Below are 18,480 nucleotides of genomic sequence, written 5' to 3'. Positions count from 1 at the left end.
AAATAGATAGGAAAACCAGCCTTTCTGGGCAGAGGGTGGACATAGTTTGGAAAGGCAACAGTTAGAGTCACATGAGAAGTTCTATTTTCTAACCATTCTGGTCAAATGTTTCTGTAACAGATAGACATTTGGGGTGGAACAATGTGACACAATAGAATTAAATTGTATAGTGGGTTTACACATGATTAAGGCAAGGGAAGTTTCTTTCTACAGCTTTAGGCTGTAGTTTGTTGGCCACAAACAAAATTGGCGATTTTGGACCTAAAACAAACCAGAGTTAAGTTTAACAGATAATGTTTTAGTATTGCATCTGAACACCTGTATTAATATAATAATAATAATAATAATAATAATAATAATAATAATAATAATAATATTTATATCCGCCTCTCTACAAAATACAATCGGGGCGGCTTACAAGGTTAAAATATGCAATCTGAAGCTTCAACCCACCCCCCTTAAAATACAATTAAACTATGTGGAATTTAAAACATAAAACATACTTTAAAAACAGTTCAGTAAACTGTGGTGAGGTCAGAGGTCAGCAATTTGATTTTACTTCTGATGGCCAGGGGACTATCCAGGAAAGGCCTGCCGAAAGAGATCTGTCTTTATAGCTTAACAGTTATACGTTAGCTGTCTCATTGAAGATTAAGAGGTCCAAAAGTATAACCAGTGGCATATCTTTTTCACTGTTTTGCCTTGCAAAGAACATAGCTGAATATGGCAGGAATAGTTGTACTGAAGAGTTTGTTCAATTTTTCTTATCTCAGGTTGACCATACTGCAGCAGTAAAGGAATATAGCAGGTCTTCAGCAGATCAGGAAGAACCTTTACCACATGAACTGAGGCCTTCTGAGGTGTTGAGTATGACCATGGACTACTTAGTAACCCAAATAATGGACAAAGGAGAAGGGAGCTACCGGGAGTGGTATGATTTTGTGTGGAACAGAACTCGCGGCATAAGAAAGGTAACCATTTGGGGATGAGTTCTTTGCTATGACAGAATAGAACAGGTTAATAACGATAAGCCTGATCCTAAGGGTATAGCAGTTTTGAAAATGAAAACAAGAAGTGCCATTTTATCCCCCCGCCAAGAGGTATGATTTTGTTATGTGGGAGAACGCAGGGTTGCAACATAGCAGTGTATTTTAAGAGCACTTGTAGTTGTTTCGATACCTCTTTGCAATGTAGGCATTTTTAAAAACTAAAGAGATTTGATACTTGGGATTACTTTGATGGTTTATAAACATTAGTCACTCTATTTGGGTTACTGTGTTATCACCCTGATATTTTAATGTCCTTAGGAACAGTCACATGTGATTGGAAATAGAGGGGGCAGAATCATCCCACAGTACCTCTAGGAGTCAGCTAATCGGGAGTGGGCATAATTTTTAGATTGTGCCAGTATTTTTTAAAGTTTTTTTTTAGCAAACTTAATAAATAGAGGCAACTGGAGGAAACAATGTGAACCTGTACAAGCCTCTAGAATTGGAAAGTAAATTGTGAAATGGTCTCCAGTTATGAGCTCTCTCTCTCTCACACACACACATTTGTTACTTGAGATAATGGACACTGAAATGCAAAGTACATTGGACCCTTAGTATCCATTGAGGTTTGGTTCCAGGATGCCTCCCCCTCCTGGATAACAGAATCCATGGATTTGATATATACAGTGGGGTAGTAAAATGGTTATAAAAATAGCACAATTAGGTTTTGCTTTTTGGATTTTATTGGGGAATATTTTCAGGCCATGCGTGGTTGAACCCATGGGAGCAGAGAGCAAACCAGATCTAACTTGCTCCCATCCTTTTAATATGATTCTTCAGTTATCTCTTGGCTGTGTATCTCCAGTCCTAATATCTTTGCAATGTTTCTAGTATATGCTCTGTTCTTCAAGGACATTTCTCCATCTTCAAATGGCATGTCTAAATTCTTTTTGAAAGTTTCTTACTCATGTTCATCTATACTGTGTACCACACTTGCTTTCCAAGGGACACCAACTTTTTTTACGCTGCTCTTGGTCATGTATGGGTGCTTTCCCCCTGACTTCTTCATCTTTAACTGATTTAATTGGAACCAATAAATATCTTAAAACAAATTGCTGTTATGGAGTTAAGGGTTGTACTAGTAGCTGCATTTGATTTTGCAGTGTTTTTGACATTTGTGAAATGAGAGAAATCTATAAAAGGGGCAGTTTAAAGCATGTAAGAGGAATTAAAGATGGCTTTATTACTTTGTCACTTTTTGTACTTCCATGTTCAATCAGGATATAACCCAGCAACATCTCTGCTGCCCTCTAACTGTTTCCTTGATTGAGAAATGTACCCGTTTTCATATTCACTGTTCTCATCATTTATGTGAAGAGCCTATGTCGTCTTTTGATGTAAAGATCAACAATGAAAACATGACTAAATGCCTACAAAGTCTGAAGGAAATGTATCAGGACCTTGCAAACAAGGGTGTTTACTGCAAGAGTGAAGCAGAATTCAGGGGATATAATGTCCTCCTGAACCTCAACAAAGGCGATATTCTAAGGTGAATCTTTAAATGGTTACAGAAATGAGTTGGCCCCCTCTGTTGCCAACATTTTTAGGATTTGAATGTAAATGCCAAATTTACTTTCTTATGTAGCAGTTTATCATTCAGTGATACTGTCATTCTAATCTTTCCCACTGCAACATGTATATATACAGTCTTTGTGATGGATCTCTTTGGAATCAAAAGCATAGCTAAATTTGTTTTAAAAGTACTGAGGGAAATTAATTGGCCAATTTTATGGCTCCTCAGATTAACTGTTTAATTATGGTATGATTTCATCAACCTCTTCCCACTTTATCAGTGTTGAAGTGTTACAACCAATCAGAAGCAAGACAAACAAAAAGAGCAGGAAAAAAGAAGATGATACATTAGAGATAAAGTTTGTAACTTTTGTCTCTCATGACATTTGAGCTAATTTACAAACATATTCTTGGCCAATGTGCACTTGGCAATCCATAACTCTTATAACTTAATGAATCTATTGTTTGCTATACCACAAGGTACTGTTTTTGCTACAGCAAAGTAAGACAGCTTTTCTCTTGGAATGAATTAAGAGTATACAAAAATAATTTGTTTCATTCAGATATGGGGTAGTCCTAAAATTTAAATCAATGTTTGTGTGAATTAAAGCTTCTGTACCTATGAGTATCTATTGCACAACATAGCATAATTTGTATCCTTTTTTTGGTTTCAACAGAGAAGTGCAACAATTTCGTCCTGATGTCCGAAACTCTGCTGAAGTTAGATTTGCAGTTCAAGCCTTTGCTGCATTAAACAGCAATAATTTTGTCAGGTTTTTCAAACTAGTGCAAAAAGCATCTTACCTGAATGCATGCTTGTTGCATTGCTACTTCAGTCAGGTAAGAAACCGCACTTACGAATTGCTTCTAGGGAAGGAAAAAAATGAAGAAATTAAATTTCCTTAATTTCCCAAGATACTTTAGTCAAATGTGGGCATTCAGTACCTTCCTATACATAGAATCTTGCAAGGAGGAGGAGCAGCTGGTTCTGCCTTTCTGTCATGTGTTTGGCATGGCTGACTTCCATCCTTTGGAAGGCAAAGGAGGCCTGTCATGCTTGTATCAAGCCCCTCGGCCCTTTAAAACCCAGAAGACTCCCCTCCCATCTCTGCCAAGGATGATGAACATAAATGTATGAAAGCTTGCAGGGGCAGATTACTGACAATTCATTGGACGCTGCAGGGAACAAAAGGGTCCATCCCTGCCCTTCCCCATCTCATAGCTGAAACTGTGTGTTTTTGGTGGTGGTGAAAGTTGGGTCATTGAAATTCCCTCACCAAAAAAAATCTATATAATTGAAAAGGCAAGCATGCCTTGCTCTTTAGGTACTGGTGGAAGTAGCATACCAAAGGTAGCTCAGTTCATGGTCAGTTGGACATTAAAGCAAGCTGCTAAGCATTAGTTCCTCCTTGGCACTGTTTTTCTTTCAGCAGAGTATGAGGCCAAAACTTAACTTGATTTTTTCCTAGAGAGGCTCAGTTTTTCACAGCCCTTCTGTGCTATTTCTGAACTTGGGAGTAGCTGTTAGGCCTTGTACACTGTGCCTTTGTCCTTCTTCCTCCTTGCTCTGTTTGTCCCTTTTCAGAGTAATTAAAGAGGGAAGAGATATTGAGACAGATACTCAGAAGTACAGGTACTCAGGTACTTCTCAAAGATGCCTGCAAAGTTCTGCCTCCCCATGCAGTTCTTCTGCTGCAAATGTTCCATTTCCTTTCCCTGTGTCATTTCTCCTCTCCTGTATACTGTCTTGTTGTTGTGGGAAGGTATGCAGAGTTGGCTCTTCATCTTCCACTGGTTGATTGTAGATGGTGTTCCTCATATGAAAGACCTTCCGGTTGTGTGCTCATAGTCAGCCTTAAGGGGAAGGAAAATGTGCCCCATGCTCTGTGAGCAGCCTTTCAACTCCACTTCCATAGCCCCTCGACCACCATGCCAGTCCCTCAAGCCCCTCAAATAAAAAAAATCCCATTGTAAGCCCAAAACTGGGCAGAAAGCCCCTAAAATGTAAGAAGCTGAATGGTTTTCTGAAAGAAAATGTACACATAATAATTAATTAATAGTAACTATTAAAATATTTTTCAGATTCGCAGAGATGCCTTGAAGTCTCTCAATATTGCTTACACTGTGAGCACTCAAAGATCTACCATCTTTCCACTAGATAATGTGGTTCGCATGTTACTGTTCAAGGACTTTGAAGATGCAATTGATTTCATAAGTTATTATGGCTTGAGTGTATCTGATGGGTAAGTGTTGGGTGCTATTCATCCAGAAGGAGGCTTAGTCAATTCCAGACACTATAAAAAGAATGAGGAAAAAAAATCTAGTGTGATATTCAAGTGGTTGAAGTCATTCATCTCTGACAGCAAATCTATAGTCTTGTTTCCTCTTCTCCCCATCAATGAAATTTCTATCTTCCCCTGCTAAACAGCAATCCAACTGAAGTAAATTCCAGACAATGGTGGTTGTAATGGCTGGAATCTGGGATTCATACTGCTTTGCTTTCATATATACTAGAAGCCATTCAGTTGTGAATACCACTCCCCAGCTAGCCAAAATGGCACCACGTACTCACAAGAGGGAGGTATTGTTTGGGGATGTACAAAAAAACCCTTTAAGAACCACCCACCCCCAGCACAACCAACCAAATGTGGATTGAACATGTTTAATGGCCACAGGATATTGACAGTTGGAAGAGAAAAAATGGAAAACAGAAGAGAAGGAAAGAGAATGAAATGGAGGAACTGGAATCCTGAACAGGCACCACTTGATGCCCCTACATTTTGTTGCAGATCATAACAAATGGAGTTGTGGTTTTGTTGCGGTTCTTGATAAATGTAGTTAAGTTTCACTGTTACCATTTGTATTCATAACTATTTGGTACTCTGCTAGATCACTGTACCTTGACATAATTTAGGTCCCATACAGACAGGCCAAAATAAAGCTGCTTCGGGTCACTTTGGAGATATGCTGTTTCAATTATGCATGCGTCCTAAGAGTCTGGAAGCTATGCCAAATCTGTGCTCTAGTCCTTCGGACTGGAGCATGGCTTTGGCATGGCTTCCTGCCTCTTAGGACACATGCATCATTGAAAGAGCATACCTCCAAAGTGACTTGAAGCAGCTTTATTTTGGCCAGTCTGTAAGGGGCCTTAGATAGGCTTTAAAGTCTGTTCAGAATTTGTAGCTAGTACATAGCTGGCTATGTTCATTTTGGGAACACAGTCATACTAGTATTATAAGATTGTTTTCACTTGCCGTACTTTTCCAGGCTTAGGCAAACCATCTGTTTTTGAGCTAAAATAATCAAAGTAACTTAAGCTTTGTATATCCAAAGGAATTCCCTTTTCACTGCTCCATTGATACAGTACACTGATTTAACATCCAATGAATATTGGGGGGACACACAGGAAAATTGCTAAAAGAAATAGACTACTGTATTTCAATCACTACAGTATAGGACTTTACTAGTCAAGATCCTGTGCACTTTTAGCATGCTATAAATATATATGTGCTTATCCCAGTGTTAGGCAACTGGTTGTGGAATTATTGCAAAGACCTTGAGCTTACCTGTTGCACAAAGGTCCATCAGCTATCCACTTACTAAGTCAAAAATGAAAGAGAGGGCTCAGTGTAATCATGGAACACATGGGCACACTAGGGATCACATACACCCCAAAAAAGTGCAATCACTTGCTCATTTGTTTTTCCACTAGCATATTTCCCCAAAGAATGTGGGCCATTATATTTTGTAATGTTCACTTAATGCTCAATTGGTGTGCATCTTATCTTGATTTTCTTTCTGGCTTCTCAAAACAGCTCCCAAATAGTGAAGATGGGTAGAGAAGATAACCTCAAGAAGTTGCTGTTCCTTATTGTAGTTACATGTGCTAGAACTGTATCCGTAAACACCTGTAATAGCTTTTATTATAGATCATGTTTTTGTTTTGTTTTTACAGTTTTGTTGAACTGAATCGATCTGCATTTTTGGAGCCAGAAAGTTTGCCCAAGCCAAAGAAATCACTGTTTGTTGGACAGAAGCTAACTGTGTCGATTGGGGAAATAGTCAACGGGGGACCTCTAAAATCTGTAACTCGCCATGTACCTGTGTGTAGCTTTAATGCACAAAACAAGTACACAGGGGAGAATACTGGGGTTGATTCAACCACCAGTAATCAGAAAGTCAGTGTTGATGTTAAAGGTGAGCCAGAACTTGGACACAGAAAATACAGAGGTGCGATAGGGAACTGTATTCACAGAACAAAGAGAAATTGTCACACCCCCACTCTGCCCCCATGCCGGCTCTTTATGCTGGTCTGTAGAGGGCCTGAGATACATTTACCCCATGTCCAGCTGCAGATTCATCTTAGTACCATCCATTTCATCTTGCAGTGGCTCTTCTGAGTCTCAGTGAGAAGTCTTTCCAGCTTAGCTCCCTGAGATCATTAATGTAGATACCAGGGCTTTGAACCTGGGCCTTTTTGCAAAGTATTTATCTAACTACTGAATTATGGGTCCCTCTCTTCAGAATTGGTCCTAGCTAAACCTGATCTCTCTTGGAGGGAAAAGAAGGTTTAAATTTTATGTTAAAAATTCTATTTTTTTAATTTTTAATTTTTTTTGTAGTTGGGTATTTTAACTCTTGATTTTTCTGTATAGAACCACGAATGGAAGGGAACAACATGGAATCCGAAATGGTTCGATCTCAACTTTCATCATTACTCCCACCAGCACCATTGCCTTCCATTGTAGCATCCACATTCCAGCCTACTGCACAGCCTTTGCCTCCCCCACCAAAACCTCAGCCTGTTTACAGTGACATGGTAAGGATTTTCAAGGGTGCTTTCTTTTTTATCATTGGCTTTAACAGAAGAGTTCTCCTAGTATTGTCTAAAGGGGAATATGATACATTGCCAGTAGGATAGCATCACTGAAAAGTTGGACAAAGACAAAAAGACACAGGATTATGTTGGCTGGTAATGAAACAAAGCTATTAATCTGTCATGAAAGAAAAGCTATAGTGATTTTAAAAAAATAAAGAAAAATAAAGATCCAGAATATAAAACTGTAAGGTCACTTCACTTGAGGGAATTGATTGCTGTCATAGAACACTAAGCCCCCATCCACATTGCAGAAATAATCCGGTTTGATACTGCTTTAACTGCCATGGCTCGATGCTATGGAATCCTGGGAAACTACTACCATTCACAGAATTCCATAGCATGGAGCCATGACAGTTAAAGCAGTGTCAAACTGGATTATTTCTGCAATGTGGATGCAGCCTAAAATGCTGTAAATAAATGCACTGGCAGAGGGTTGGAATAGATAGCCCACAGAGTCACTTCCAGCTCTTTGATACTTAGCTGACTGACTTATTTAGCTGACACTTATAGATGCAGTATAGGTAAATGTGGCCTGTTACAGTCAAAAAAGAGAACTAAAATCCTTCACCATACAGATATATGCACTTGCCACAAACATTACAATGAGCGAGACTCATTTTCTGCTACTACATGGATGATTCTGGTTAAGGCAAAGTTTGTATCAAGTGACCTTCCAGCTTCATAGTTGAGAGATTTAATATTACGTTGCCATAGTATATGATTTCTCTTGCTTTTCTAAGTACTAGAAAGCATAAGTGGAATTATATTGAGCTTTGAATACTACTTCCTAATTCTTTCTGTTTCTTCCTAGGACATTGCAGAGGTGGTTGAAGATCTTGTGCATAATGTGTTGGAGGTAGAATGTGGAGAGATCAGCAGTGCAGGAGCAGCCTATATAAACTCAGCAATATGGTAGAGAAACTACTGCTACACTTGTTTTTAATTTTTTTATATATCAGAAGTAGAGCATACACTGAAAGCCGTGCGGTGAGGAAGGGGCGGCATGTCTCATAGGAATGAACGGAGTGTGCGCCTATGGCGCGTGCACGCTGCCGCACCACCGCATGCATGAACCCCATTCATTTAAATGGGTCTCGAGCATACACATTATTTGTTTTATGCGGGGGAGTCCGGAATGAATCCCCCGCGTAAACAAAGGGTGCACTGTAACTGTTGCTATCTGTGTGCTAATCCACCTTTGAAGAAATTGTCCAAACACTATAGTAACAATGTATAGGTCAGTGGTACTCAAATGGCTTACCCTTCGACCCCTCCTTTACATCTACATGCAGAGGTTGTGCTGCCCCCCCCCCCATGTGACATAGTATATGAATACAAATAATTTGTTTATTTAGTGTGAATATTTTCATTTGGATTTTCGTGTGTATTCATATTTTAACATTTTGTAAGAAAATAACATTGTTCAAATTAGAAATTCAATATTTAACATAATGAATGTGTAAATTTTACACATAAAAATGTTTGAGAGGAGGAGGAATCAGAACCTCCAACTCTCGCACATTGAGCACATCTTGTGCCTTCCCCCAGGGGTCCCACCGCACAATTTGTTAACCACTGGTATAGATAAAAGCAAAAGCTTCAACTTTTAACATGTCCAAAAAAGCTGATAATTAACTTGCTCTTGCTGACAGTTGCAGCATATTATTATCTGTAGTTTCTTCAAAAATCCCTTTGAACAATGAAGAAAAATTGACCAGTTGCCATAGGACAATTCAGTGACCCAGTATTTCATCAGTCTATTGTATTTTCATGGTCGTAAGCCAGGAGAGCTGTAGTGAAGTTTTGTGCATATGTGCTGTGGTTTTCAGATCACCAGTAATCAGATAATGGGAACTGTGCTGCGTCTGCTGTGAACTAATGTAATAACTGTGGCAGTTAGCCCAATTGCTTAGTACACTTATGTGTTAAATAATTAAACTAGTACAGTAATGTGGTGGTGGTGAAACTCTAATATTGATTTGGTCACAAAAGTAAACTTAAGTATAGGACTGAATAAAAGCACTCCTATACTTTACTGGATAGGGGATATTTTCACAGTGCTGTAAATCTTTGTCCTATTTTTTCAGTGAAATCTTAACTATGGTTCTCACACTTTTTCAGGATCTCTGATGTTACTGCAGATGAACTCATGACAGAGGTGGTGCTGGGAATGTTGAGGCAAATTGCATCTGCTGTATTTAATGCAGAAAGAGAGAGAGTTGAAGAGGAAAAACGTCAGGCTGAAGAAGAGAGGTAAACGTTTTTGGCATTTATCATAAAAGCTAAACAAGTAGACATTGTTTCTGAGTTGGCCATAATAGTGGAAGAAAACATGAACCCCCTTACTTTGCATTACTGTAAATTACTGTACGCTACTTTACAAATTTAATTATTGAATACTGAAGTCATATGGGGTGTAGAGGTTGGCTGTATGGGCTGGCTCTGCCTGCTTCCTCTGCACTCAAGGCTCTCCTCTTACCATCCACCGTTTTGGCTAGCATTTGAACTAGCTTCCCATGTGTATATTAGTATGCATGTAGAACTCTTTCACACTTGAGGAGTGTGCCTGTTGGGAGTGGTAGGTATGGGATTAGCCTACATAACCCCTTTATATGTGATTTCCATGGGTGAGAATTGTTTGGATCCCTCCAGTTAGATGGCCTTAATTGGCAAATGCCATAGTTTAATGCTAGAATGTGTGTGAAAGATTTGAGGTTTAGTTCCTTTATCTTTAGAGGTACCAGAAAGTATTTCTGTATGAAACTTTGGACACCCACTGCCAATCAGTGAATTGGCAGTGGGTGTCCAAAGTTTGCTCAGTATAAAGTGGACTAACTGTTTGCTCAGTATAAAGTGTTTCCATTATATTGTTATCATTTTTTTTACACAGAATTATTTTTTTTACACAGAATTTGAGTTTATTTTTTGCAAGAAATAATGTTGCTTGATTGTCATTGCATTTGTCAGTACTCACTGCAAGTTTTCTTTCTTACTAGGCAAAAGCAGGAAAAAGAACAGTTAATAAAAACATTGAGTGAGTCATTGGGTGCAGACTTGAGTGATGAGGTCATAAAAGAAATGATGCAAGAAATTTCAGCGAAGGAGTTAAAGTAGGTGGTTCCCGACTGCTGGGAGGGGGGCGGGTGTATACAAGGAGGAGTAGAAATTTTAGTCAAAAACGTGACCCCAAAATCTTGAGTTGACTTTTCCACAGGTCAACGTAAATCATTTACTTAATTCTTATTAAAAAAGGAACCACCCCCTGGTGAAATGCAAGAGCGTAATCTGTCCTAGAAGCACTGACCCCACTCCCTCTACTCTCATCCATCTAGCCTTTAGTTATGCTTGTTGGAATTTTGTAATTTCTTTTGCATTGTTTTCCTTTGCTTTGTCTTTTAGATCCCTTGTTATATGCCCCTAAGTTTTACCCTCAGTTTATCTATAATTTTGTCCCCAAAACCTGCCCTCGATTTATACATGAGGTTGACTTATAGCGAAGAAAATACAGTAATCAAAATATAACTTGGGAAATTTTTCTCAATGCACTTCTTTATTTTTTTGGAAAAGTATACTGATAGTTCACCAGATACAGAAAATAAGAATTCCCACTTAAACCCTATCCAGAATGGTGTCTGTTCAGAATATAATTTCATATGCCATGACATTTATTTTTAAAAGGATTTCCATCACTCAAGGTTTTGAGGAAAAAGATGACATCTTGTTTGAGAGAAATCTGGAACTTTTCTAGTTTATTTTTTTCTGTGAATGCTTGCTTTGTTGTTTGACTTTTCACTTTAGAAATGTGTGCCAATTCAACAGTGTAAATTTGCCCTAGGTGTGCTGTGGCGAAAGACAGAAAAGCACGCATTGCTCGGTGTTCAAAGGAAGTTTGTACTGAAATAATGGGTCTATTTCTGGAAGATGAGATCTTCCAGAATGCTAAGGAAACCCTGCAGGAACTTCAGTGCTTTTGCAAATACTTACAAAGGTAGGTTAAAAGAAGCCTTCCTACAGCAGAATGATACCCTACTTCTTGTTGTACTTCTTCCCTAACAGTTAGATTAGACCAAGAAATAACTAGGGGCATGCTTCTCTTGCAAGCTCCTCTGGGACATACTATGAACCCAGTGCATGTATCCCTATGTATCTCAATGAGCTGAGCTGATTTTGCAGTGAGCTATTAGCAGCAGAAGAGGAAAGTCCACACCTGCTCTGACTGCTATTTATTGAGCTGCTCCATTTTTTTGCTTGGAAGCACACCAGACAGAGATCTTTAAATGGCCTCTGGAGACTGTAACACTGATACTGCATTTCTTCAAACAGTTGCTTTTGGCTTTAGCTCTTTAACTACACATCTGAGCAGTGTGGCCTTGCTTGTATATGGCAACCTTGGAAAGCAATCAGTTGAATAGCCTTTTTAAAGAGATGGACAGATGACATTTGCTGACATTTTTTATTGTTATTGAGGCTTGGATTTTTCATTTTTCATTTATTCAAAGCTAGAACTTTTAACTTTAAAAATTTCACAGCATGGCTTATTGCAAGCCTGTTACTAGATTTAGTTGTATCCCTGTGTAATGAAGTCAGAGCTGTGCCACTGATTTTGTATATTAAGAAATCAGCTCATATTGTGTTGATTTTTATGCAATTTCACAATATAGAAATCACCCCTATCTGAATTTGGATTAATAGTCAGGAATGTTAATAAACTGTAATATTGGCGCGGGACAGACCGTCCAAAAAGGACAGTCTCCCGGCACCTTGCTTTGCTCTGTGGGGAAGCCGCAGCCTCCAGACCGCGGGACTTCCCCGCGGAGCAAAAAGAACCCGCAAAAAGCGGGTTCTTCTTTTGGCGCCATTATGATGCTGCAGCGTACCAGTGGCGCACTCATGACATCATAATCGTGCTGTGAGGTGCAGACGCTAAGCGGCCATCACATCAAAATGGCGGCACCCATCTGTTCAGGGCGCCGCCATTTTGATGCCCTCGTCACGTGCGAGGGGTGTCTGGAAGCGCCACCCCTCACACATCATGAGGGCGCCCTATAGCGCCCATCTGGACTGGGCCATAGTCTATCTGTCTTTTCAGTACTTTGAGCAGGGAACATAGATGTCTGATTAGTGCTGCTGATGGATTTAATGTCAAACCAGAAACATCCAATTCTAATCAAAAATTTCGATTGAGGGTTCTAGCATGTAATACTCAATAGCACTAACTTTAATGAAACATTTGATTTCTTCTGGAGATGGAGGGAAGCTGTTGCAGCTCGGAAGAAACTGAGGCGTCAGATGAGAGCATTCCCAGCAGCCCCATGTTGTGTAGATCCAAAAGATAAATTGAAAGCACTGTCACCGAGTGCAGAATGTCCTATTGCCAGAGAGCACCTGGCTAAAAGGATTGTAAATTTGGGACATGCAGGGAACATTGGCACCTCCTGTCTTAGGTAAGTACATATTCATGAGAGGCTACTCCACATGTTATAGACATTGGCAGGTACTAATGTGTACTAGTTATATCCCCTGTGCTAAGAGAGGGACACATCTCTACTGTCACACTCTCCTGTCTTACCTTGTGCTTTTCATATGCACTTACAGTTTAGGGCCCCATGATCTCCAGTGGCATATACAGTCAGTGTGTTTGAAGAAAAAAAATATTTTATTGCCTACATGTCCAAATACTATGAACCATTGTGTTCACTGTGTTGGGCATCTTTTTCTGTAACATCTGAAGCGACCCTGACAGAGAGGGTTAGTTCCTTGAAGAGTATGTTCAGATTGTTTTTTGTGGTTTTTTCGGGCTATGTGAAAATGCCAGCCACAGATGCTGGCGAAACGTCAAGAAGAAACACTTCTAGAACATTGCCACATAGCCCGAAAAACCCACAGAAAACTATGGATGCCAGCCATGAAAGCCTTTGACTTCACATATGTTCAGACTGATATATTTATAGTGTCTGCTGTCTTAGTAATATTTGGGTCTTTGCATATACATAGCACAGCAATTAGAGAAAATGCAGTTGAACTCCAGAGATAGTGCATTTAGACTGAATTGAGACATAATGTATGCTGTTGTTATGATTGTTACCAGATATTGGTTTATTGTGGTCTCTGAAATGGAACGGTGGGTCACAGACACTAATAGCAATTATTGTATTAGTTTTCTTTGTGGCATGGAGGAGACATTTTGAGTGTAGGTTAATTTGTAGGGCCATACAGATTTGGTAGTGATCCTTTTACTATAAATTAGGGCTAGATCACTGTCATATACTCCGTACTTATACTGTGCAGTTAACAAGTATACCTTAGTTAGCAAAATACGCGTTCCTGAGCATTACTTTAACAGAAAATTCAGTACCAGAGGCAGTAGTAACATGGAATGAATAGAATAGTTCTTGCAGCACAAAAAAAGAAGAGCAGTTCAACATGTTTCAGCAAACATTTTATTAAAACTTGCTGCCATATTGTTTGTTGTGTAGATAGCAGAGTCTGCATTGTTTCTAGTTGAACTCTCTTTTCGTCCTCATGGCTGCACCCTGTATTAAAGACATAGGTGTGTTAGTCTGGAAAACCAGTATGTAAAGGGATCTTATAGCACCTTTGAGACTAACTGAAAGAAAGACGTTAGTAGCATAAGCTTTCGTAGACTTGAGCATACTTCTTCAGGTGCATGATTGACTTATGTAATTACTTTTCGAGGTGCTCTAAGAATGACTGCCGGGATCCCACACTCTTATTTTCCCCTCTCCTTGTCTGTGGAGAAAGTGATGTCCTATATGAAAGCATATATGAGAGGAGTGTTTAAAACAGAATGTTCTCTGTATAGCAGACTTCTTAGGAATGATTTGTTTGTGAAATTTGCTCTCATATATAATCAACTGTTTTATGCTCTTATTTATGGGCATGCTCTTTTCTCAGATATATAGGCTTCATATGTGCAACTGTTTAGCTACATCACACCTGGAGTTAGGTAACTCTTTGACTTGTCTTTGGAATCTGATGAACGCATCCTCTTATTAAAGACTTGTAAATAAATACCTGTTCACCCTGCAGCCTTGTAAGTAAGAAATGAATTGGAAAATGACGTATAGCCAAAGTATTAATGGCCTCTGTTTATTTACAGGCTTGGATGGCTACGGAATAAGACAATCCATCAAATGAAAGTACAGCATTTTTATCAGCAATTGTTACGGTATGTTGTAATTTTGGTTTAGCTGCATTCACAGAAATGCAGCTAACTCTAGGATTACTACCTGTGATGTTTTTAAACATAATTGTAAAATGATGAATTCCTGCTATTTAGTTAGATTATTAAAAGTTAAAACAGACTCTTGTCCAAATGCTTACAAACTTGAGGATTGTGATAGCCTCAAGGTTGGACTGAATGCTTTTGTAGAGTCCCTGTTGTAGTTAAAAACTGGAAGTGGGTTCTTCAGAATTGAACCAGAGTCACAACTGGGGTAAATGGAAACTTTTCCCCCAGTGTAAACAGCTAGTATGTGAGTCTTGATGTAAATCAGGATCACATCAGGAACAAAAGCCAGGATCCTGGTCCAGACCCCAGGTTACTTTTAAAATGCAGTTCATGCAACTGTTAAGTGTGAATGGCATCATGTCTAGCATAGCTCTGAGTTTTACACTTTTTGAAGCTGGGTTGATCAGAATTGATTTTAAAAAGACAACAACAACCCTCACTTAACTTGTTTGGCCTCTTTCTAGGAAATTATTAATCCTGGTTTAAAAAGGAAATCAATCTATTACAACCATTCATATTAAGGCTTATACATTATTTTAAATTACTACAGGCTGCTTTGGGTCTTGGACTAGGAGAGAGACTGGGTACACATTAATTAAATAAAACAAAATCTTATATTTTGAACTGTTTCCTCTTGGTTTATTAAATAACTAGCAGAAGTACCTTGCTTTACAAAGGTTAGAAAATCTTTCCCACTCCCCTGAGTTCTGTTCCTATGTCTAGATAGTCATTTTCTCCCTTCTTTTTTGCACTCACCATTCTAGGTGTACTCTCTCCTCCCCAGTGCTTGGAATGTGATTTTTAGAAGTAATTTGTTACTCTAGTGACAGAGGGGAAATAATACCTTATTATCATTTCCTCCTACTGCTGTGTTCTTTTTTAGCTTTTATTCATTGCTTATAAAAATGCTTTTAGAAATATGAAATGGCCTACAGTCCCTCAAATGACCACCGCCACCACCAGCAACATTTTAGAAGTTACAAGTAAATGTTAAGTAACAATGGCTAGCATCCTATTGAGCAGTTACAAAAGTGTAAGCCAGACTTACACATTCATGATTATTCAGTAGCATGTGTGTAATCATGGCACACAGTCACAAATGTTCCCCGAAACAGCCGGCAGCCACACCAAGTAACAGTCATCTGTTCTGTTGCTAATGGAGGTTTTGGCAGTGTCAAGAAAATCCTATAATAGATTTGCCTTAGGGTTGCCATAAGTTGGAGACAACTTGAAGGCACACAACAACAAACGGATTATGTTTCCTACCCTCTCCCTTCTGCAATCTCTGAAACAACAATCAGAAGGAGGACCCCTGTTGCAACTCCTTGTTGCACCACAGGTCACTGGCAGGAGGAGGATGGAAATGTCATCATGGTACACCCTGATACCCAGCAGAACAGACCTCTGTTGCTTTGTGTGAGTGCCAACTGTTATGGTAGGTTTGAGAAATTAGGTAGGAAGGAAGATGTCTAGTTTCTCATTCGTAATTACATCTGTAATTAAAGATCTTGGCCAGTGTTTTAAAAAATAACAGCGCGGTTACTCCAAAGGTTATACGTTACAGATAGCAGCATTACTTTTAAGATTACTTCCAAGCTGTGTTCTTCCCTCCCACACACATATTCTTTCTATCTCATGGAGGTATGTGCTCTTTCTCTTACCTTGTCAACTCAGGTGTTCTTTCTTACTCCTTATCCAACCAGGTATTCTGCCTTGTTTCCCCTCAGCTACCCTCAAGCACTGAGACTTTCCTGGATATTATGGTGGGCAAACTGGATGTTAAACCCCCTCTGTTTAGCCTTCCCACACCCCAAAAAGGGAGAGGCTCCATGTGAGGAAGGGGAGCATGTACTCACTAGGTCCTGCTAGAAGCAAGTAGAAGCTGAGGTGGAGATGCCTCAGGGAGCCTCCACTTTGAATCCACAGATCCTGATTCCCTGGATACAGTGGCCCCACATTACTTACATTGATCCATAGATAATTTGATCCATTTGGGTTGATATTTTTTGAGTAAAATGTCATGATTTATAGATAAATAGAGAGAGCCAAGTGTGGTGTTGTGGTTTGAATGTTGGACTAAGACTATGGAGACCAGAGTTCGAATCCTGGCTCACCCATGGAAACTGTCTGGGTGATCTTGGGCAAATCACACTCTCTCATCCTCAGAGGATGGCAATGGCAAACCCCCTCTGAAAAAACCTGCCAAGAAAACCCTGTGATAGATTCGCCTTAGGGTTGCCATAAGTCAGAAATTATTTGAAGACATACAACAACAATAACAATAGATGAATATATAAGAGTAAATCACAGCTGCCATCACCTGTGTTTACCGGCTACACCTGCTGGGACTGATGAGACTCTCTAGGGCTACAGGTTCCCTGCCCTGACTTAAAATCATGTATTTTAATTATATTTTCTTTATTTAGGGATGTGGTGTGGACTCCACTGGATCTGCCATCATTGGTTGCTGAAAACATTCCAGTGCAACAAAAAAATATATTTTGGAAAGTACTTTTGGTGTTGCCAAGCTATGAGAAATACCCAATTGACGATCCTAGCAGGTATTTCCTATATTCCAAGTAGGAAAGAAAGCCAAGAAGGTTGGGTACTGCCTGTGCCATCTTCACTACTGCATATGATGACACTGCTGTAGTGGTATTGCTGGTTATTATATTACATTCAGTTTTATGCTAGTCACTCAAAAGGGGCAAGGGACATGCATTGCTTATCTTGTCTACCCTGCCCTCAACTTCTTTGGGCTACCTGACCACCTATTTATTTATGCCCTGTCTTTCTTCCAATATGGGATCCAAGGTGGCTTACAACATAGGTCAAAACAAAATATAGCTAAAAGCAATCATAATAGAAATAATAAAAAAACCACCACCTTTAAATAAACTATCCTATTAAATCGGCATGGATTTAAGATGGTTTAAAAGGAGCCTGTGTGGCTTAGTGGTTTGAATATTGAACTGCAACTCAGGAGATGGGTCTAATCCCCACTCAGCCATGGAAATCCACTGGGTGGCCTTGGACAAGTCACACACTCTCAGCCTCAGGGGGAGGCAAACCTCCTCTGAACAAATCTTGCCAAGAAAACCCCATGATAGGTTTGCTTTAGGGGTGCCGTAAGTTGGAAATGGCTTGAAGAAACACAACAACTAAAAGATTTTAAATATGACGAAAGTGTAGCTTCCCATGCCACATTGAAAGTGCCTTCTGCAGCAGTCAGCTAATGGTCAACAACCTGTTTAAATAAAAATATGTCAGCTGAGAGTGAGCCAATCTAGCCTTCTATGGAAGAATACAGTCCAAGGGCAGCCACAAAGAAAGACCTCTCATGTGTTCTCATTAAATGTTCCCATGATTTAGTGAGCTGCACCCTTGGCAAGCCTGTTTGACATGTAGCATTTCTGAAAAGCAACTCATTTAATTTAACTTTCAGAAAAGAGACAGACAAGTGAGAAAACTAACGTATTAGGACTATGCAAATTATTTCCAGTTCCAGCCATTTTGAGACCGTGTGCTCGAGACCGTGTGCTTGTTGCTGAAGGGGCGGAGCTTCTGTGAGTCACATCTGTGAGTCACAAGGGGGCGGAGCTAGCAGACTAGCTTTATATACCAGCTTCCAGAGCCTTCCAGAACAGTCCGGCCAGAGAGAATTTTCATTTTCTTTAACTCAATAACTCTGCTCAAGTGGCATCGGGTTAGAATCAGATATTGAAACAGAACCTTCCCTTTAAGTGTAAGATAGCAGCCAGTACTTACCTTTAAAGAAGTATTCCCAG

At 39.5% G+C, this 18,480-nt stretch overlaps 1 protein-coding gene across 2 annotated transcripts in view; it reads left to right on the top strand.

The window, feature by feature from the left end:
* LOC149305391 (germinal-center associated nuclear protein-like) overlaps positions 1 to 18,480 on the top strand; it is a 52,306-nt gene that overhangs the window by 12,512 nt on the left and 21,314 nt on the right. For both annotated transcript variants that reach the window (XM_089478083.1, XM_089478084.1), the window contains exons 8-20: positions 774 to 971; positions 2,270 to 2,538; positions 3,239 to 3,401; positions 4,644 to 4,804; positions 6,517 to 6,758; positions 7,217 to 7,380; positions 8,252 to 8,352; positions 9,562 to 9,693; positions 10,437 to 10,550; positions 11,276 to 11,428; positions 12,687 to 12,884; positions 14,561 to 14,629; positions 17,119 to 17,253. In XM_089478083.1, the coding sequence (XP_089334209.1) occupies positions 774 to 971; positions 2,270 to 2,538; positions 3,239 to 3,401; positions 4,644 to 4,804; positions 6,517 to 6,758; positions 7,217 to 7,380; positions 8,252 to 8,352; positions 9,562 to 9,693; positions 10,437 to 10,550; positions 11,276 to 11,428; positions 12,687 to 12,884; positions 14,561 to 14,629; positions 17,119 to 17,253 (2,099 nt within the window). The remainder of the gene's footprint in view (positions 1 to 773; positions 972 to 2,269; positions 2,539 to 3,238; positions 3,402 to 4,643; positions 4,805 to 6,516; positions 6,759 to 7,216; positions 7,381 to 8,251; positions 8,353 to 9,561; positions 9,694 to 10,436; positions 10,551 to 11,275; positions 11,429 to 12,686; positions 12,885 to 14,560; positions 14,630 to 17,118; positions 17,254 to 18,480) is intronic.

The sequence above is a fragment of the Sceloporus occidentalis genome, unplaced genomic scaffold (genome assembly GCF_023333645.1).
Source record: "Sceloporus occidentalis isolate IW3139 unplaced genomic scaffold, rSceOcc1.0.p SCAF_12, whole genome shotgun sequence".
NCBI classification, from domain to species: Eukaryota; Metazoa; Chordata; class Lepidosauria; order Squamata; family Phrynosomatidae; genus Sceloporus; species Sceloporus occidentalis.
Note: the sequence above shows the minus strand (reverse complement) of the source record. Positions and strands in the feature narration are given on the sequence as shown.